Raw genomic sequence first — 21743 nt, 5'->3', positions numbered from 1 at the left:
GCTACTATGTCACAGATATTCACAATTTTGTGGCCAAGACAGATATGTACATAAATAATTACAATATAACATAGTTAAGTGTTAAAACAAATGTATGTATAGCCACACAGAGCAAAGAACAGCAAACTCTAGAGCGAGTTGACAAGTTTAGTTTTTTATTGAGCTGTTTTAATGGGTACATATGAGATTTAAAGAGTGGAAGACTATTCCATTTTTTTAAAGATTTTATTTTTAAGTAATCTCTATACCCAACCTGGTGCTCAAACCCACAACCCCGACATCAAGAGTCACATGCTCAGGGTGCCTGGGTGGTTCATTCAATTAAGTGTCCAACTCTTGATTTCAGCTCAGGTCATGATCTCACGGTTTGCTGAGTTTGAGTCCTGGGTAGGGCTCTGCACTGTGAGGAATCTGCTTGGGATTCTCTCTCTCCCTCTCTCTCTCTGCCCCTCCCCACTCACACTCCAGCTTGTGTGTGTGCACTCTCTTTCTCTTTCAAAATAAATAAACTTACAAAAAAAAAAAAAGAGTCACATGCTCTACCGACTCAGCCAGCCAGGTATCCAGATTATTCAGTTTAAAGAAACAACATATTAAAAAAAAAAAAAAAAAGAAAGAAAGAAAGAAACAACATATTCAAAGGCCTTCATTCCTTCATTGATATATCTCCTTTGGAGAACAATTTGGCAATTCTTCCTTCCTCCCCCGCTCCATTCCTTATTGATTGATGAATAGTTGACATAGAAGGTTATATTAGTTTCAGGTGTACAACTTGGCAGTTTCTTACATAGTTACACATACATTTACCACATAACCCAGAAATCCAACTCCTGGGTATTTCCCCAAGAGAAATCTACCCACACAAAGACCCATACATGAATGCTTAGGACAGCTTTATTATAAATAGCTCCAAACTGGGAACTACTTAAATGTCTATCAACTGGTGAACTGATATAGAAATTATAGCACATCTATACAATGAAATACTACTCAGCAATAAAAAGGAATAATACAGGCAACAGAAGAATCTCAAAAGCATCACATGAAGTGAAAGGAGCCAGACACAAACCCTACATTCTGTATTATGCCATTTCATGACAATCTGGAAAAATCAAAAGTACAGAGACAGGAATCAAATGAGTGGTTGCGAGAGGCTGTGGTAAAGGTGGTGGTGGTGGGGGGAGACAGACTATAAAGACACACAAGAACTTGCTGGGGTGATAGAAATGTCCTATATCTCAATTGTGATGGTTACATTATGTTATACATCTGCCCAAAGTCAACACATTATACATTTTAAAATGGTGAATTTTATTGTACATAAATTATTCCTCAATAAACCTGAATTATAGGCCATAAAAGGCATTGTAGCTTTCTCCTACTTCTCTCTTGGAAAACTCACTAGAAGGGAAGCCAGGTATTGTGAGGACACCCACCACCCTTATGGAGAAGCCCACGTGATAAGGAACTGAAACCTCTTGCCAACATGTGAATGAGATACCTTGGAATCTGATCCTCGAGTCCCAATCCTTGAATTAACTGGGGCTGTTGCTCTGGCCGACATCTTGTCTGCAACCTCAACAGAAGTCCTGAGGCGAAACCAACTAGCTAAGCCAGTCCCAAATCCCTGAGCCAAAGAAACTGTGGGATAATAAATATTTGTTGTTTCAAGCCACTAAGCCTGGGGTATAACTGTTACACAATTATAGATAGCTAACATACTGTGAGATGGGGGAGTAATCTCAGGTGAAGTTGGTGAAGTGGGTAGAGAGCAGAGATCTTGTAGACTTAGAGGCATTGTGAGTACTTCAGATTTGAGTCCAAGTTCAATGGTAAGGCATTGGTAGTTCTTTTCAGAATAACAATCACAACTTCACTTTAAGTGTCACTCTACTATGGAGTGGTCAAGAACGGAGGCAGACATACCAGTTAGGAGGCTATTGCAGTAGTATATGTGAGATGATGGTGGTTTAGACTAGGGTGGTGACAGTGGAGATAGATGCATAGAGTCAAGGAAGTAGAGAGGAATCAAAGATGAGTCTAGGGTCTTTTGGTTTGAACAGCTGAAATGAGAATAACTATAAGAGGAATAAACTGGGAGAAGTGATGGATGAAAGCCAGTCCTGAAGGAGTGTATAAGCATAATGTGTTTGCTGCAAATTGCAAATAGGTCAGTATGGTTGGAGTTTATGGTGACTGGATGGGAGGAGAGAGTGATGAGAAAGGAAGCTGAAAACACAGGCATAGAAAAAAGACCCTGTTTACCACCATAAAGTATCTGGACTTTATGCAGCTAGCCACTGGAAGCCACTCGAAAAAAAGATTTTTTAAAAATGTTCATTTATTTTTGAGACAGAGACAGAGTGTGAGTGGGGGAGGGGCAGAGAGAGAGTGAGAGAGGGAGACACAGAATCCGAAGCAGGCTCCAGGCTCTGAGGTGTCAGCACAGAGCCCGACATGGGGCTCGAACTCACAAACCATGAGATCATGACCTGAGCCAAAGTTGGATGCTTAGCTGACTGAGCCACCCAGGCGCCCCACCACTCAAAGATTTAAGTAGGAGAGTGACTAATCAAATTCACATTTTAGAAAGGTAACTAGCAGCTGCAACAAAGAGTTTGGCTTGAAGATGAGAGACATTGGAAACTAGGAGACATTTTTAATAACTTTCTTATTTTAAGGAGGCAGCAAAGTATAGTAGGAAGAACAAATGGCTTTGGAGTCAGACCCAAATTGAAATCTTTTTAATATTCAAGTTTATTTATTTTGTGACAGAGAGATAGAGAGAGAGAAAGGGTGAGTGAATGGAGGAGGAGCAGAGAGAGAGAGAGAGAGAGAGAGAGAGAGAGAGAGAATCACAAGCAGGCTGTGTGATGTCAGCACAGAGCCCAATGTAGGGTTTGGTCTCACAAACCATGAAATCATGACCTGAGCTGAAACCAAGAGCCAGACACTTAACCAACTGAGCCACATAGGCACCCCCACCCCCAATTAAAATCTTGACATAGCAAATTTCCATCTATTACAAGTTGAATCGTGTCTCCCCTCCATCTCCAATTCATATGTTGAAGTCCTAACCCTCGTACCTCAGATGTGACCTCATTTGGAAATAGTCATTGCAGTTGTAATCAGTTAAGATAAAGTCATACAGGGGCACCTGGGTGGCTCAGTCGGTTAAGCGGCTGACTTCGGCTCAGGTCATGATCTTGCGGTCCGTGAGTTCGAGCCCCGGGTCGGGCTCTATGCTGACAGCTCAGAGCCTGGAGCCTGTTTCAGATTCTGTGTCTCCCTCTCTCTGGCCCTCCCCCATTCATGCTTTGTCTCTCTCTGTCTCAAAAATAAATAAACGTTAAAAAAAATTTTTTTTTTTAAAGATAAGGTCATACTGGAGGAGGATAAGGCCCTAATCCAACAATTGGTATCCTTATAAAAAGGGAAAATTTGGTCATAGACATGCATGCAGAGATAATGCCATTTGAACACGAAGGCACAGATCTAGGGGTCAAGGAATGCTACAGATTACCAACAAACCACTGGAAGCTAACGGAGAGGCATGGAACAGATTCTGTTTCACAGTCTTCAGAAGAAACCAACTCCATTGACACATTGATCTTGGACTTTCAGCCTTCAGAATTGTGAGATAATAAATTTCTGTTAAGCCACTCAGTTTGTGGTACTTTGTTCTGGTAGCCCTAGCAAACTAATGCACCATGGACAAATTATTCTATTTTGCTAATCCCTAGTGTCCCAATCTGTAAAATGGGGTAATTGTATCTACCTAATAGGTGGTCATGAAGATTAAAAGAAATGGCATTTGTAAAACACTTGGCATAAGCAGGCAATACATAAATAGTATTTTACATTTGTGAGACATTAATGCTACCCAAAGAAAATGGGACATTTCTGCAGATTTTTGGATTGCCCACAACTATCAGCATCATGTGCAACACAATCAAAAAGTAACAGGATAAAGCGGCACCTGGATAGCTCAGTCGGTTAAGCATCTGACTCTAGATTTTCGGCCCAGGTCATTATCTCATGATTCCTGAGTTTGAGCCCCACTTCGGGCTCCGAACTGATAGTGTGGAGCCTGCTTGGGATCCTCTCTTCCTCTCTCTCTGCCCCTCCCTCCCACTCTCTCTCAAAATAAATAAAAAATAAACTTAAAAAAAAGAGTAACAGAATGAATAAGATAATCTGGGAATCCCTTTTTACTGTTTGATTTGTTAGAAAGGAGTGCTGGGATTGTCTTGCTGTCTGTGGGATAGAACACTAGTACAAGAACCACAAGCATCCTCAAAGGCAGGAAGATTGAGGCTAACTAACATCCTGTGGTGGGGTCAAGTTGGAAAGGGAAGGAGGTGAACAAAGCTAAAGAATGGGCGAGATACCTTAGGCCTCCAGGCTTCCCAGCTCACTTCCTTAGGTAAAAAATTTAGGCCAGGGATTGTCCTCTCCTCAGCTCCATAAGGGAAACCCAACAGAGGCCTCACCAGTCTCTGGAACGCCTAGTCCTTTCAAGCAGGGAGTCCCTTGCCAAAGCAAACAATCCCAGCTCTACGATTGTGCTCTGGCTGGGGTAGGGGAGAACAAAGATCCCTTTCTTTGCTTCCCCAACTCTATGGCTCCAGCCAAAGGCACTGTTTACACAATCTTCCCTGGTGAAGAATTTGTTCCTTTTCTCTCTCTAGGTTGCAGCTGGAAAAGATTGACTCCCTTCTCGCCTGTTTCTTTTCCCCAGATCTGGTCAGGAAAAGTGCCCAATACCTGAACCTCCCACCCTCAGACAGGATGTCAGCACACTTAGCAGTAACTCTAGGCCCTTTTGTGATGTGACAGGGAACCTCGAAGTTTTCATGGCAGAAAGCTTATCTGGCTGGGAAAGGAAAGCTGGCTGGAGAGACCGGGAGACTAATTTGTCTCCATTCCAATTCTGTTTATTCCTCTCTTATTCCCAAAGGATTCCTAGGCTTTCCCGAGTCCATCTGTACAACTGAATCAAATAATCAAAATCCAGGGCAGAGCTGGCTTCCTTCTTTAAAAGGATGATAATGTGGGTAGGATGAAAATAGTGTTTTCTAAGGGGAAAAGTTTTTCTTTAGTCTTTAGTTTAATTCCAACGGTACATGTTTCCCTCAAGCCCTAAAACAAAGCGAGGAGGAGGAAAGGAAGCCCCAGAGTGGTGGAGTCTAATTTTAGCACTGGCAGAGAATCCTACTGTTAAGTTACTCCTGGTAAATTAGTAACCAAGAAAGAGCAGAGATAGAGACAATTTATAAGATCTTGCGTGCCAAAAAGAAGTTTTAAAATCTAATTTTGGGGCACCTGGGTGGCTCAGTGGGTTAAGCATCCGACTTCAGCTCAGGTCATGATCTCACAGTTGGTGGGTTTGAGCCCTGCATCTGTCTCTCCGCTGTCAGCACAGAGCCCACTTCAGATCCTGTCTCCCTCTCTCTCTGCCCCTTTCCTGCGCACGTGCGCTCTTTCCCTTAAAAATAAACATTAAAAAAATTTTTTAATCTAATTCCACTTATTTCAATGACATCTCCAGGAGGCGCATCTCAAGGAAACCTGCTCATTTCACACCAGGGAAGGAACTTGAAGCATAAGAAGACTGTACCAAAAGTGACTTGAACCCAGGATTCTGGGACTTTCAATCTGCTCATTTCCATAGGGCCAAGCTGCTTTCCGAAAATTTTATAGGTCTTTTGCACTGCACAAATTTTCCTGAGCTAAATCCCTACTGACTATTCCCTTGTTGCTATGGGAGTTATAGGCTAGCTGTTTGTTATCCTTTGCAGCTATGTTTTGGAAACTTAAAGTCCTCGCTCCAAATGCTGGGAGATGAGAATGGAAAGGCCTTAAAGGTACAAAAGGGATGCAAGTCTGTCTGGTCTCACCCATACACACACATAACTCCCCTTGCCCCGCAAGATCTGCAGAGTTGGTTTCTGTAAAAGCAGCTACATGATTCCTGGAAGGCTCTAATCTACAATGGTTAAAAATATCCATCTTGAGGGCAGAGCTGAGCCAACTAAACTGAGCCTGTCCAGATACCCAGGAAATGAGCAGTGGGGTAAAATGAACCCAGGGGGAGGCAAAATGCTACTTATCTGCAAGTTAACAACAAGGATGGTAATTGTAAGAAAAACAGGCTAATCACCTTCACTGAGAAATCTGAAAAACTGTCTAATCTGCCTTTCCCTCTCCACCAATGGTATTGTGGCTCCTATACCTTGTGGTGTGATATAATATAGGCAGCTTTGGTCATGGGTTTCTATCTGGTTTTATTACTTTCTGCCTAGGTAATCTCAAGGACCGAGTCATCACTGTTGAATCTGAGTCTCCGTTTTCTCATCTTTTAAAACAAGAAAAAATGTCTATTTCGTACAAATGAAAGGACTATGGTAGAAGACCATGGTATACAATTTGTGTTTAAAGGTCTTTCCTTCTTTAGCCTTTCTGAGCTAGATTAGATTCAATGAAGTCAAGAGGCAGAGGGTCAGAGAAGTCAATTTTCGGATTTTTTCTCAGTGCAAGATTCAGATGAAACGTTACTCCTTTTCCAGATTGAAAGGTTCCATTTGTGTAAGCTTTCTATTGCTACATAACAAATTATCATAAACTTAGTGGTTTAAAACAACATCCATTTATCGCCTTACTGTTCCATCATAAATCCAGGAAGCCTTGATCATCTTCTCTGCTTAGGGTCTCACAGAGCCAAAGTCGAGGAAGGTGTTGACTGGGCTGGAATCTTAAGAGGTTTTGAGGAAACAAGCACTTCCAAGTTCATTTAGGCTATTGGCAGAAGTCAGTTCCTTGCAGTTGTAGGACTGAGGTCCCCATTTCCTTGCTGGCTCCTGTTTAGGGGGTCAATTTCAGCTCGCAGAGGCCACCTTTCAGTCCTTGTCTGTGGTCCCCTAGGTCTTCAAAGCCAGCAATGGCACCTTGAATCCTCAAATCTCTCGTTTCTCTTTCTGCCACCAGACTAAGAAAACTCTTTGCTTTTAAGGGTTCATGTGATTAGATCACACCCACACAGATAATCTATCTCAGTCAACTGTGCCATGTTAATGTAACAAAACCACACATATCATATCCCATCAAATTCACAGGTTCTGGGGATTCAAGCAGGACATATTTAGGGGAGTCATTAAAAAATTCCTGCCTACCCCAGCACTTATTCAAAAGATGAAAGGAAAGAATCTCTTATGGGGTAAGGGGACAAAGAAAGTGGGAACAAACTATCTAACCATTCATGCTAATAAGAGAAGCCAAGCATTTGAGAGGAGAGAGGTCTGACCTCATCCTTGTATTCTACCCATCATGCCTTCTGCCATTTCTAAGGTTGCTAGTTTGATCACAATATACTTCTTAACATTCACAGTACCTGGAGCTAAAACCTCAAAAATAAAAACATTTTAAAGAATGCTTGGGGACTAAAGAAAATCACCTTGTATTTTAATTTTTCCTCATCAAACAGTGAGAACACCAAGCCGTCCAAGAGTGTGTCCTAAGAATTCATGTTGGAAAATGCGTGATAATTTTAGATATGACTCAATAAAGACAATTTCTTTGCTCAAAAAGAGGATGAGGACAATATAATCTGCTCACCAGTGTGATGCTACTCCTCTCCCTTTTTCTATTCCAGAATTCAACCTGAATATTCTTTCACCTCATTTCTCTTCAAAGGATGTAAGACACAGAGCAGTCTCTAGGTGCCTGGACACCAACTTATGCTAAATTATCAGTGTTGTTCCTGAATATGTATCTCATCCTGATGACCTGATAAAGCCTTAAATTAATAAATCCATCTGGAAAGGGAGGCTGCAACAGGGTTACTCATTATTGCTGTTTAGCATTTAGAGGATCTCCAAAGGACATCATCTTCCTCCTAAATGGCATTCTTCCCCTGGTTCTGAAGAAATGCAAAGGACTCTTGAAAAAACTAAGGCAGAAGAGGGAAGCAAGCCTCGCTATCTTCAGCGTCCCTGGGTTCTCTCTCAGATGCATTATGGCTAGACTTTATAAATTTTCGATGGTCAGTTCCCTTTTCTATGCCAACCATAGAAAAGGGAGAAGCTATCTCCAAAATGCCTGTGATATGCCCTGAGGTCCATGGGGAATGAGAAAGCAAATAATAATTATATATTAAATTTTGAAGGTACCATCCTTTCCTTTTCTTGGACCTGTGTCTATGCACATAATTCCTGAGATGAATATTATCCCCATTCAATAGATGAGGAGAAACTGATGTCCTAGAAAGTTACTGGGTAGTGATCTGTCCAACATCACAGTGGCCATGGTAGAAGAGAGATTAGAACATTTCCCAATATACCTGAAACTAATGTAACACTGTGGTCCACTATACTTTAATTTTTTTATGTTTATTTATTTTTGAAGGAGAGAGAGAAAGAGCGTGAACAGGGGAGGGGCAGAGAGAGAGAGGGAGACACAGAATCTGAAGCAGGCTCCAGGCTCTGAGCTGCCAGTACAGAGCCTGATGCGGGACTTGAACTCACAGCCATGAGTTCATGACCTGAGCCGAAGTCAGATGCTTAACTGAGCCACCAAGGTGCCCCCAATATACTTTAAAAAAATATCTGATTTCAAATCATGGGCTCTTTCTAAACTACAAGGGCAAGTAGAAAACTTTCATTACAGGGGCACCTGGGTGGCTCGGTCGGTTAAGTGTCTGACTTCGGTTCAGGTCATGATCTCATGGCTCATGAGCCCCAGGTTGGGATCTGTGCTGACAGCTCAGAGCCTGGAGCCTGCTTCGGATTCTGTGTCCCTCTCTCTCTCTGCCCCTCCCCCACTCACACTCTGTCTCTCCCTCTCTCTCAAGAATAAACATTAACAATTTTTTTGAGAGAGAGAAAAAAAAGCTTTCATTACATAATGTGATCAAAGTTGGAAAGATCTCTAGGAAATTTGCTCTTGGACCCTCTACGGAAACATAGCACTCCTCTTCTCCAGGTTATTAGTAGCTTTGGCTGCCAGCAAATTATCTCCTGGGGCTTGAAAAAGAGAGGTTGCCTTGACTCCTCCTGAAGAAATTTGCTTCCAAGCTTCTTGCAACACCATCTCATCATTCACCTCAGCGAGAACAAAAACACAAGGCCACTAAACCTTGAGTTCTCCAAGCACCTAAGCTGATAAGGGATTAGCTAGAATCTATCCCAAAGAAAGGGCCAAGAGAGAAAGAAAACAGGATACTGGATGACTCAGAAAGGGGATGGGCAGCGGACCGACCAGACATACAAATTCAAGACCAAAAGAGAGGTCTATTCTTCATCTCAAAATATATAGATACCTTCCACCTACTCTTGGCTCGAGCTGTTCTGGTGAAAGCCCCACTTAGAGCCCCACAGCCCACAATACACTTAGCTGGGAACAGTATAGCAATCTGGAAGCAAACTGTGGGTAGGATCCCTCTCAACCCTTGATCACAACAGCAAAAGGACAAGGGTGAAAGATTTTGGATGACCTGCTTTCTGAGAATGTTTACTCTGGGGTTAAGTCTCTACCCTGGGCTTTAATTTTATAGTCCTCAATTAAACCAAAAGAAAAACTGTTGTGATCATTCACATTATCACGAAAGGACTTTAACCCAGTTACTTGAAGCGTGCGTTGTGTATCTAAAAGTGTATCCAGCCTTTAGAAAATACAATTCTTGGGGCGCCTGGGTTGCTCAGTTGGTTGAGCGTCCGACTTCAGCTCAGGTCATGAACTCGCGGTCTGAGTTTGAGCCCTGCGTCAGGCTCTGTGCTGACAGCTCAGAGCCTGAAGCCTGCTTCAGATTCTGTATGTGTGTCTCTCTCTCTCTGCCCCTCCCCTGCTCATGCTGTCTCTCAAAAATAAATGTTAAAAAAAATTTAAAAAAATACAATTCTTTACTTTTTACTAACCTCACTGTCCAAAGTCCCTCTTGAGGGGATTTTTAAGGGAAAAGGTTTACTTTGCTTATTCTGCCCTTTCCTTCATGCTTGGGAAAATAAGTCACTGGCAACACTGGGCTTGGGGAGTCCCACAGGATCGAGTATGGTAGTCTGACACCCTGATTAGAAGATGTGATCCTTGCTCTAGCTCCAGCTCAGCTACTAAATGTTCCTGAGAATCCTTTGACTTTTCAAAGTCTCAGTTTCCTCATTTTTGAAGTGAGGTGGATGGGTGAGATGACCAAGTAAAAAATTTGACAAAGATATTACTGAGAGGGGTGCCTGGGTGACTCAGTCCGCTATGCATTTGACTCTGGCGCAGGTCATGATCTCACATGAGTTCAATCCCTGCATTGGGCTCTACGCTGACAGCTCAAGAGCTCGGAGCCTGCTTTGGATTCTGTCTCTCTCTTCCTCTGCCTCTCCCTCGCTCATGCTCTCTCTCTCTCAAAAATAAACATTAAAAAAAAATATTGCTGAGATACATCATGCTAAATACTGTTAGGGATACAAAATGAACATGACATAGTCCCTTCAAAAAACCGATAGTCTAACTTGGAAGATAAAGGACACACGTGTACATAGCAAATCCACAATTTACACAGACCCTAAGCATTATAAAGGATACAACATGATCTACAGTCCTTTATTTGAGTTAATGCTCATTTGACTGATGGTACATGGAAACCAGATGAAAGTTTCATGGAGTAAGAGGTAGCATTTAAACTCAGTCTTTAAAGACAACAGGGAGTTTGAAAAAGAGGAAAGTGAGCAAAGATTCAGGAAAAAGAAAGCAGAGATGGCCAAAGGGCAAGGCGTGAAGATAAGGACAGGAAAGAGGGAAAAGTATTTAAAAAATGACAATACCACTTTGGGTAGAGTATGGGAATAATAAAAGATAAAGCCAAGAAAGCTGAGGGCAGACTGTTATTGAATTGGTAAATAACAAAAACTAGTCTTATACTTAAGAATTAACCTGGCAGTGGTGGGCAGAAGTAAATGCTAGAGGGAAGAGACTGGAGGCAGAAGGCCAGTTAAAAGGTTACTGCAACAGACCAAGTGGGTGGTGAGGAGGCCCTGAGCCAGGATAGTAGCAGTGGCAACAGAGAGCCCATTAGTCAAAATGTTAAGCCACTGCTGTTCGTTTCTACTGACCCAGTCCTCCAAGATAACAGGCCATCCCCGGTGAAAATTATTAAAAAAGGAGTGCTAATTTGAATAAAGCTTTCCTGACACAGAGAATAAAGAACAAGTGAGCCCAGACTCATGGTGAACTTAGAACTGTCACCACCCTCCAGGCCTTACACTCTCACCAAGGCACTCAGCCAACTAAGAAGAACAAATATACACAGGAGACACAAGAAAAGATCTTATTAATACAGTATTTATTTGTCTTCCCTCTGTCAAGCCCTGAGCCAACCACTTTCCCCAGGCTGCCTGGGGAGGTATAGGAAAAGGAACATACAGGGCAGACATGACATGGGAAAAAGACCTATGGGAGGTGGAGACGGCTCCTTCACATGGCGAAGAGGATGAGAAAGGCCACCATCAGGCAAAATAGCCCCATGGCCTCCGAGAGGGCAAAGCCCAGAATGGCGTAGGAGAAGAGCTGCTGCTTCAGAGAGGGGTTCCTGGGAGAAGGGGAGGAGAAAAGACTGAATTTCTAGTCCACACAAAGAAAAAGATAAACATCAAAGGTGGGCTCGGGGAAAATTCATCTCCTCAAGCTCATCTTATGTAATGAGTCTCTCATGGTGGCACCATCAGGCCCCAATTCCTGCCGGATCCATCAAGGGCTCTATAGAGACTGAGTGATGGGAGTGGACAATCCAAAATTCTTTAACATGGCCCAGGTACAAACATAACCTCCTCTAGTGGATCACCCATAGCATAACTTAAGACCTCTGGGCCTGGACCTTTAACTATCCAGGGCTCAACCAGGATGAAACAGGTATCCAGAGTGGCAGAATCTATCAGAGCAGTGTTCTGAAACTTGAAGGAGCAGAACCCCAATAAAAAAATGTATAAAAGCCGAACTACAATGTTAAAAAAGTGGGGGATTTTAAAGGTTTGGTCTCCTCTTTATTCTTTAGATGGTCTTTGGGCATACTTCAGAACTCTATGGCCTGATGAAACACAACCAGAAAAACCTTCTACAATGGGGTTTTTCTAGTGATGTTCCATAAAGCCAGGGGACACACTACCTTCTTTCACTTCAAACTAGTTAAAGATTTTGGGCTTTAAGAAATGCGGGGGGGGGCGCCTGGGTGGCGCAGTCGGTTAAGCGTCCGACTTCAGCCAGGTCACGATCTCGCGGTCCGTGAGTTCGAGCCCCGCGTCAGGCTCTGGGCTGATGGCTCGGAGCCTGGAGCCTGTTTCCGATTCTGTGTCTCCCTCTCTCTCTGCCCCTCCCCCGTTCATGCTCTGTCTCTCTCTGTCCCAAAAATAAATAAAAAACGTTGAAAAAAAAAAAATTTTAAAAAAAGAAATGCGGGGGGAAGTGGGGGGTGCCTGTGTGGCTCAATCGGTTGAGTGTCTTGACTCTTGATTTCGGTCATGATCTCACAGTTGGTGGGACTGAACCCTGAGTCCAGCTCTGTGCTGCTGGTGTGGAGTCCACATGGGATTCTCTCCCTCTCTGTCCCTCCTCTGCTTGTGTGTACACATACTCTCTCTCTCAAAATAAACTTTAAAAAAAAAAAAAAAAAAAGCCTACAAATGGTCTGTGGGGTTTAGATTATGAGTCAAAATGGGATAAAGATAAGTCTTCCAACTTTGAAAGTCAATATATAATTTCTATTTCCCTTACTCTGTCACCTCTGGAAGCCTTGATGGATAAGGTAAAGCAATGCCAGCTTTTAACAGAACTGTGGATGCAGAAGCAGTCAGGCTTCTTGTTTCATATACATCCTAAAAAATAAACCTATTTCCTCAAAGGCATTAAGAGAACTTGCAGGTCTCTAGAGGATTAATTTAGTTCTAACAGTGAGTTGCCTGGGGTTGGTGGGGACTAAACAGTCCCAAGTGTCAGGAAGCTGTGGGGCTGGCTGCAAAGGCAGTTTTCCCAGGAGTGATTGGGGGGGGGGGGGGGGGAATTCCCAGGGATGGGGAAAAACAGTAAAGAAACCACTATGCTGACTTGAGGCTCTAGATCAGTAGTAGCCAACTTTCTCCGTAAAGAGCTAGATAGTAAATGTTTTAGATGCTGTGGGTCACATACGGTCTCTTTTTCATGACCTTTTAAAAATGTTAAACCCATTCTTAGCTCAGCTATACAAAAAACAGGCGGTGGCTTGATATGGCCCTCCACCTCAGTTTGCTGACTCCTACTCTAAACCAAAGCTTTTCAATGGAATTTTCCAATATGGTAGCCACTAGTCACACGTGGCCACCTAGCCACATTATAAGTACACAAAATTTAAACTTTGTGTACTTTTAGTTAATTAAATTTTTACTTATTTTTATGTAACGTCTGTGCCCAACATGGGGCTCGAACTCATGACCTGAGATGAAGAGTCACGTGTCCTACTGACTGAGCCAGCCAGGTGCCCCTAGTTAACTAAAATTTGAACTCAAATAAGTTCATGTGGCTACTGTATAGGACAGTATAGCTCAAGATCCCCAGATATTTCTGCCCAGACCTCTGGAAACATATCTGAGAGCCAATTGAGGGCCCAGCTTACCTGGCATAACCAATGATGAGGCTCCCAAACACAGTCCCAATTCCAGCCCCAGAACCAGCCACCCCAACTGTGGCAGCCCCAGCCCCAATGAACTTGGCTGCTGTGTCGATGTCCCTTGAAGCAGCGCTGGTTTGGAAACCGCGGCTAGGAATAAGTGAGGTCAGGGGACGTGGGGCTGCCCAGCTGCTGAGGCTCTGTGAAGAAGATGCAGGTAGAGGATAAAGATTTTAAGAAATCCCTTTTTTGCTTCAGAAAGTTTTGTACCATTTAAACCCTTTATGCTATCACATTCCATGGCTTCTCCCCCAAACAGAAAAACTTTTAACTCCCTGGCAAATCCCCTAACATGCTGCCAAGCAGAACTCTTTGATGCAAGAGGTAGACATCAAATACCTTCAAAATTCAGGTGTGCTCTAGAAGTGTAAGACTGAAGACCTAGCCTGTTCTTGGTGCCCTGAAATCATCGTCTTCCTGGGACCAACTGCCACCAAATGAAGTCAGTAAACCAGGTCACATAATGGTAGTTATCAGCAGCACACATGGGCATGCACTGCCAGTGGCAAAAACTGGAACACTAGATCATATGTGGTATCAACTGTCCTCCACCCTCACCTAAAGCCAATGGCCTTGATCCTTCACTAACTTTAGTCTGTGATGATCGTCCTCAGCACTCCCCCTACTGGTGCTGCCAGGTAACCCTCTTCCCCCCTCACCCCCAACCACAGGCCCAATTTCCACCTTATAAGGTACCTCATCTGTCAGTGTCTCTGGTGGTTTTAGTGCCACTGCAGACAGTGATCGGCTCAACAGCTGAGAGGTGCTCCTGACCTAGGGGGAATGGCACAAGGGCAAGAGGGTCAAGGATGGCTGTGGAGGAATTTCAGAACCACCCCAAGTTGTTTCGTGGATGCCCCATTCATTCTCTTGATCTTCGATCATTCTTTTACTTCCAGTAAATTTTAGACTCGAGAACCAAACCAGTTCTCTTGCTTCCTAGGCTTCTCCTTTGTTTTAAGGGAAGAAACGTACTTCCTTTAGGGCTATGAGGTATTACCCACTCTCACCATACCCTTTTACAGGCCTCTAGAACAGGAAGAAATCTAAGCCTCAGAAGCATTTGCTTCACTCAGTGAGAGAGAGATATTTTGGTAATGGCCAACCCATAAGAGGGAAGCCAATGATTAGAGGAGCATTTTTCCCTAGACACATCCTTCAGGAAAATAGGCACAAAGATCCACGTTCAAAATTCACCCCTTCTCGTAGCCTTTTCTGACTAACCCCAAACCAAAGCAGACAACATGGTAGTTAACAGCCAGGGTTTTAATCAGACAGATCTAGATTCTAATCTTAGCTTTACTTCAGCTGTGTGATCTTAGGACAAGTCACTTAAATCTTTCTAAGCCTGCTTTCTCTTCTACCAAATTGGAATGCTGTACCTCAGGGTTGATTTGAGGAATAAATGAGATTATATATACAAACTGGTAAACTCAGGTGCTCAATCAATGGTACCCCCCCTAATAATAATATCACTCCTTTTCACTTACAGATGTATAAACCAATTGCCTCCACCATCTAGTCTATAAATTCTTCCATGCTGCTGCTTGTTAAGTCAAAATATTTTTCCAACGTGTATTTCCGTGTGTTTCAACTTGCCACCCAAATTGAAGCTTCTGGAGGGAACTCCCAGGTATGACTCTGACACTCAGTGCAAGATCCTGAACACAGCATGTACTCGGTCCAAGTTAGGCTACCTACTTCATGCTTACCATTCCTGGCAGGGTTCCAGTTTACAGGCACACAGCGTTTCAAGATAGGAATAACCTGACCTTACTCGAGATTCTCATTTACACTCTTCTAACATAGTTGGATGAAAAGAATTAACTGGCCTCCAAGGGATCTGAGACAGGGGTGCCTGGTAAGCATTCACTCTCTGCTGTCAGGCTAACGCGGCAAAGGACCTTCCCTCAACCTAGCTGTGAAGAGCAACATGTGGCAAGGAAGAAACACGATGCCCCTCTTCAAAAACTTTCCCAGAAAAGGCAAGCACTCACCAAGAAGGGGGAGGAGACGAACTTTGCACAGGTATACATTTTCAGGGGATGAGGGGCTGCGGCAGGAGAGCTGGAATTACAAAAGTAGCGCTGTAAATATTGTCCTTGTTCATCAAAGGGTATCTTTTTTTTTTTTTTTTTTTTAACATTTGTTTCTGAGAGACAGAGAGAGACAGAGCATCAGTGGGGGAGGAACAGAGACAAAGGGAGACACAGAATCCAGAACAGGCTCCAGGCTCCGAGCTGTCAGCACAGAGCCTGACGCGGGGCTCGAACCCATGAACTGTGAGATCGTGACCTGAGCCGAAGTCAGACGCTTAACTGACTGTGCCACCCAGGAGCTCCAAAGGATATCCTTAATAGCAGAAAAGGTGCTCTGTTAAATTTACATGGCCCAAACAGCACAGTAAATGACCTCAAGTCATCAGCAGAGACGGAATTAAAACCCTGAAGTCAAGGGACACCTGGCTGGCTCAGTCAGTTAAGTGTCTGACTCTTAGGTCATAATCTCACGGTTCATGGGTTTGAGCCCTTGCATCAGGCTCTGCACTGACAGTGCAGAGCCCGCTTGAGAGTCTCTCTCTGCCCCAATATCCCCGCGTGCACATGTGCACACACACTCTCTCAGAATAAATAAACTTAAAAAATAAAACCTTAAAGTCAAGATTTCCTCCACACAGCTTCCAAGATTTCCTTATAATCAAGTGACTCCCCCTAGTCTGAACAAGCAGCCACCCGGCCTCAGCTTTAAGATTTGTTATTCATTTCTATAGCTTCACGAGTTGTGGTCAGAGGAAGTTCCCGTGTCTTCTGCCTAAATTTTCCTTACTCTCTCTAAAAGGAACTCAAGACTTCATTGTCTGGGACTAAAACTGCTGCCCTTTAAGGACTCTTGGGAGATAGTTGTTGGTGGCCAAGACCCGGGAAGGATCTCCAAAAATCTTTTTACTGAAATCCCTGGAAGTTATTGGACTCCTCAAAAGACTTCCATTTCCTACATTAATTAACAGGGCGAGGCAGACCCAGGAAGAATCCTGCCTTTACTCTAATTAGCCACGACTGTTAACGTATTCATTTGCACCATCACACTAAGAGGCATTCTATTTTGTATGCCGAAGACCTAAAACAGAGCTGACACCCTGTAGGTGCCTAAGTGAGTAGAAATTATCTGAGAGAGGAGTGGTTAAAGACCTACAAAAAAGAATTTCTTCAAGGTCCATGTGAACTAGTTACCTGAAGGTAGGGATGGTATATGTATTAAAAAATGCATATTCAAAAAAAAAAAAATACATGTTCGGGTGCCACTTTAGACCTTCGTGGACTCTCTGGTGATAAGGCCCAAGTATCCTATATTTCAAACAAGCTTCTCAAGTGATCCTTAGGTACACTGGGAGCACAGTCTTTTTTGTTTTTGTTTTGTAACATTTATTTATTTATTTATTTATTAAAAAAAAATTTTTTTTAACGTTTATTTATTTTTGAGACAGAGAGAGACAGAGCATGAACGGGGGAGGGTCAGAGAGAGGGAGACATAGAATCCGAAACAGGCTCCAGGCTCTGAGCTGTCAGCACAGAGCCCGACGCGGGGCTCGAACTCACGGACGGTGAGATCATGACCTGAGCCGAAGTCGGCCACTTAACCGACTGAGCCACCCAGGCGCCCCGACATTTATTTATTTTTGAGAGAGAGCACAAACAGGGGAGGGGCAGAGAGGGAGACACAGAATCCGAAGCAGGCTCCAGGCTCTGAGCTGTCAGCACAGAGCCCGACGTAGTACTCGAACCCATGAACCACGAGATCATGACCTGAGTCAAAGTCTGATGCTTAACTGACTGAGCCACTCAGGTACCCCAAGAGCACATTCTTAAAATCAGTCCTGAAATGATGGTGGTGGTAGATCCAGGACTTGAAATCTCACACTTAATACTTCTTAATATGCTACAGGTTGAAATACTCAGGATTACTTAAACCTGTTAAAGGATACTTCCTTAAAGGAGTTGTACTCATACTCAATATTTTCCCAGGTCACACCTCTGAATCCAGAATCTTAGTCACTTTTGGATTAATCCATGCCTTCAACTCTTGTCCCCTGTCTTAAACTGCCCATAAGTTAACTCTAACCCAATTCTGCTGCAGACTGTAAAGGTTTTCTTGGGTCAAAATCTATAATTTTCCTAATATTTTAAAAAAGAAGGGCTCCTGGGTGGCTCAGCCGTTTAAGTGTCTGACTCTTGATTTCGGCTCAGGTCATGAGCTCGCGGCTGGTGAGATCCAGGTCCACATCAGGCTCTGAGCTGACGGCATGGAGCCTGCTTGAGATTCTCTCTCCCTCTCTCTCAAAAAAATAAACATTAAAAAAGAAAAGGAAAGGAAAGGAAAGGAAAGGAAAGAAAAGAAAAGAAAAGAAAAAAAAAAAAATAGGAGGAGTAAAGCACCTGGCTGGCTCAGTCAATAGGGCATGTGATTCCTGAGTCCTGAGTTCAAGCCCCACGTGGGGCATATAGAGCTTACTTAAAAAATAATAAACAAGTAAGTAGTTTTTTTCCCCAAGGCAATTAAACCTCAATATTATCATTCATAAAATATAGCTGGGGGGGGGGGGTAAATTAAATAACGTGTAAACAGCTGAAAGTAGTGCTGACGTGTTACAAGTCCACAACAAAAGGTGGCAATTAAGGGAGCCCGCGCAAAGTACAGATGCCTCCACTGGCCACCTAACCAGGCAAGTCTGGACCTGTTAGCTTACATACAACACCTCGGACCCCAGCCTCATCCAGAATCAGCGGGCCTACATCATCGTGAGTTTATTCCTTCGTGTAGTTCAGCCGAATTAGGGGGCTGCTGACTTACCCATTCCCTTCCTTAAACCTTCTTTTCCTCTTGAGAGCAGGGCCAGGGGACTCTTGGTAGACCCTTGACAGGAAAGCTGGCCGGTGAAGACTATCCCAGGCTGCCCCACACGACTCTCTTGGGCCTGCTGCCTCTAATAGAAAACCTCGCTATTAGCCCACCACTTGTTTCCTCCAACTTCACTGGAGTGGAAGGAGGAAAAACTGGGAGACAGCCAATGGTTTCAAAGAAACCGGCCTCTTTCCTGCCATAGGTCTCCCCAGGGCACAGCCTGAACGGAGAGGGTGTTTTGGCTGTTTTCTTCTACCACGTTCACGTTTACTTTTAAAACAGACTACCTGCTCTCTCCACTACTCGTGGCATCTGAAGTCCTGGGGCCAAGTCTGGCAGTTGCTGGCTAAGAATGGAACGAGTCAGAAAGCGAAGGGAAAGCAATAAAAAGGAGGAGAGAGCCGGAGATTTGTGACAACTCTGAACAGTCAAGAGGATGAGACGAGAGCGTCTGCAAGGGTCGAGACGAAAAGGTGAAAACGAGCCCTCTGGGATTGGACTTTCGCCGGCTCCAAGGCGGTCTTCCCTCCCCCCTCCCACGAGACATCCAAGATGGCGCCAGGCCCGCGCGGTTGGAGGTCACGGCACGCGGAAGGGGCAGCCCTAAGGCGAGGGAGTACCAGGCCCAAGGGAGGGCGTCAGGGCCAGGGTGGGAGCATGCAAGGTAAGGACCTCAAAGGACTCGTGCGCGGTGGGGTGTCCCGCGCGCGTGCGCGGCGCATCGCGGGCGCGAGGGCCCAAGGCCTTACCTGCTCCCAGTGCACAGAAGACAGAGAGGGGCGGGGGGAGGGCGGGAAGAGCGAAGGGAAGGCTCGGCGCAGGCGCGGCCTGAACCAACGAGTCGTTCTTCTAAGGATAGAAAAATCGCAGCGTTGAGGGTCGGCCCAGGCGCCACAGCGCCGCCTGCCAGCTTTGTGGCCGCATTCGGCCAGTCGCTCCACCTGGTGTTTGAGAGGAGAAACTGCAGGCGGAGCCGACCCTCTACAGAAATGAGGACAACTGCAGTGGAAACGGATCTGTAACGTGGCCGGAGGTTTGGTCGGCTCGGCGTTTGGGATCTTGGGACTCACGTCCCCGTACCCAGCATGTACAGTCACATTGTCAGCCCCGCCCACACCAGAAATTCAGTGTTAAATCACAAACACCGGGTTTGGGGTTCAGTGCCCAAATGTGGCAGAAGGAAAATGAAGTCATGGGACTCCTGTCTTCTGTCGCCCAGGGACCCTGACTTTATGGATGGGAAACCCGTTCCGTGGGCGAATAGTCAGCAAAGTGCCCCAGCTGCCTGTGGCGGCCCCGCCTTTATTTTCCTGTCTTTCTTATTCTAGCGATCAGCCGTGAGGAAACCAGCGTCATCGAACCAGAAGATAGGGGCTAATGATGATGGCGTCCTGACACTAAGCCTTCTCTCCGGAGTCCTGAGACAGTCAAGGAATAGTAGGCACCAGGGACCTGTAGTGAGGCTGTGAGGTCACTGCAGGCATGCCCGGGCCTCTGCCCAGGCTCCATCCGTGGGAGTTAAGCAGTTCCCCATGAGGTGCTCTCATGGAAGCCTCTCCGCTTCTCCCTCGTGCCCTTTTGCTCTTCCTTTCCAAAATAAATTGGGGGGGGGGGGGGGGGAAGCTCCGGCCCTCATCCCTTCTTCTAGGCCTCTTGGTCTCGGGAGACAGTTTCTGAGCAGCCCCCTTGGAAGGAGGGCAGCAGGGCCTACCCACTTTTCCTCATGCCCAAACCCCAGCTACCCAGGCATCGCGCTTGAATGCAGCACGAGAAGGACGGGGAAAGCTCACCAAACCCCCATAAAAAATAAAAAATAAAAAGAGAGCCGCGGCTGTAAATAAAGCCAAATCCGCCACCCTCTGAGGGGCCGTTTGTCCTCCCCTCCTTGGCCCCGTCCTTCCCGCCGCCCCCTCCCGACTCCCGGGCCCCGCGGCGCCCCGGCCCCGAGCTCCTCCATTTAATCGGATTTGGGAGAAGGGGAGGATAAATCACGGCAGCAGCTTTACGGTCCCGGAGGAGAGGCGAGCCGCAGCCAGGCACACCCCGGCCGGCGATAAAAACCGCCGCTGAAAGCCCACGGAGCAATTTCCCGGGACCCCGAGCGACGCCATTACAGGAATGTAATTTTGCCCGGATGAGGCCCCGAGTTTAATTATCCTCGCGGAGGAATTTCAATGCGGCCAATCCATCTTGCAGGCGGGCGGCAGAGGGATTTATATGGGCCCGTTATTTCACACCGATCCTCCATCTGCATTTTTATGGCCCTGAGCTCCTGAAAGGGAGGGGAAAGAGTGGGGAGAAATCGGAGACGCGGGCGAGGAGAGAAGGGTGGGGGACTTCCCGCCTTTCCTAAATCCACGATTCCAGCTCGGGCGAGGATTCTCCCTGGTTGCCCTGCGATCCCCCAATATCCCTTCCGTTCCAGTTGTTGACTCGGGGTGGAAAGGGGGTGGGGGTAGGTGAAGAATGGAGCTGGGGATCGTTGGGAGTCAATCAACAGGTATTTACCAAGTACCAATTGGTGCCAGGCACGGTGTCAGATGCTGCGAGCAGAGAGGGAAGCCGGGCCGGCCAGGATCTCCCCTGAAGTCCCCAGACACCCCCCGCCCCCCCCCCTCCCATCCTGAATTCCTTTCAGCTCTCAGCTTCACAGCCTCCCAGGCAAAAAGTCCTCCGTCCTCAGGAGCCGCCACCACCGAACGGTTGTTGCAGCTGTTTGTTGCGACAATTCAGACCCTTCTCGGATATCGCCGACAATCCCAAAGCGGGATTGGGACCAAGGGGCCCACGAGGAACCTAAACTGGCTCTTCCCGCAAGCTGTTAGAGCCTGCAATGTTTAATTCTCCCCTACCCTCGTTCAGTGGTGGGCTCTGGATTCACGCAAACCTGGGTTTCCAAGCCACTGCGATCTTGGGCAAGCTGTTTAACCCCTCTAAATCGATTTCCTCCTCTGCAGATTTGGAATAATAATAGTGCTTACCCCAGAGCAAATATTGGGATAATAGATGTGAAGCTTTTAGCAAGGTGCTTGGAACTCAGTAAGAGGTCAATACATGATAGTAATAATAATAATAGTTATTGTTATTATCATTAGAGTTGGGAGCATTGCAACTCAATTCTGCACTGCTCCCTGGAGACTCGATTGCAAGGTCCCTTCAATGATAT

General features: G+C 45.3%; 1 protein-coding gene across 11 annotated transcripts in view; it reads right to left on the bottom strand.

Annotated features, from left to right (window-relative positions):
- Window positions 1-21214, bottom strand: part of ATP5MC2 (ATP synthase membrane subunit c locus 2) — a 38148-nt gene extending 16934 nt beyond the window's left edge. For 3 of the 11 annotated variants that reach the window (XM_058742570.1, XM_058742574.1, XM_058742569.1), the window contains exons 1-6: window positions 21086-21214; window positions 19327-19426; window positions 18527-18659; window positions 15676-15745; window positions 14363-14452; window positions 13625-13818 (exon numbers count right to left, since the gene is read on the bottom strand). In XM_058742570.1, the coding sequence (XP_058598553.1) occupies window positions 13625-13818; window positions 14363-14452; window positions 15676-15745; window positions 18527-18659; window positions 19327-19426; window positions 21086-21199 (701 nt within the window). In that variant the 5' untranslated portion in view covers window positions 21200-21214. Of the gene's footprint in view, window positions 1-876; window positions 5489-6491; window positions 6989-11309; window positions 11573-13620; window positions 13819-14362; window positions 14453-15675; window positions 15746-18526; window positions 18660-19326; window positions 19436-20029; window positions 20131-21085 lie in introns of those variants that run through there. The other 8 variants (XM_058742573.1, XM_058742565.1, XM_058742571.1 and 5 more) reach the window with 8 other exon arrangements.
- Between the last annotated feature and the right edge of the window lie 529 nt (window positions 21215-21743).

Source organism: Neofelis nebulosa, chromosome 8 (genome assembly GCF_028018385.1).
Source record: "Neofelis nebulosa isolate mNeoNeb1 chromosome 8, mNeoNeb1.pri, whole genome shotgun sequence".
Lineage (NCBI taxonomy): Eukaryota > Metazoa > Chordata > Mammalia > Carnivora > Felidae > Neofelis > Neofelis nebulosa.
Note: the sequence above shows the minus strand (reverse complement) of the source record. Positions and strands in the feature narration are given on the sequence as shown.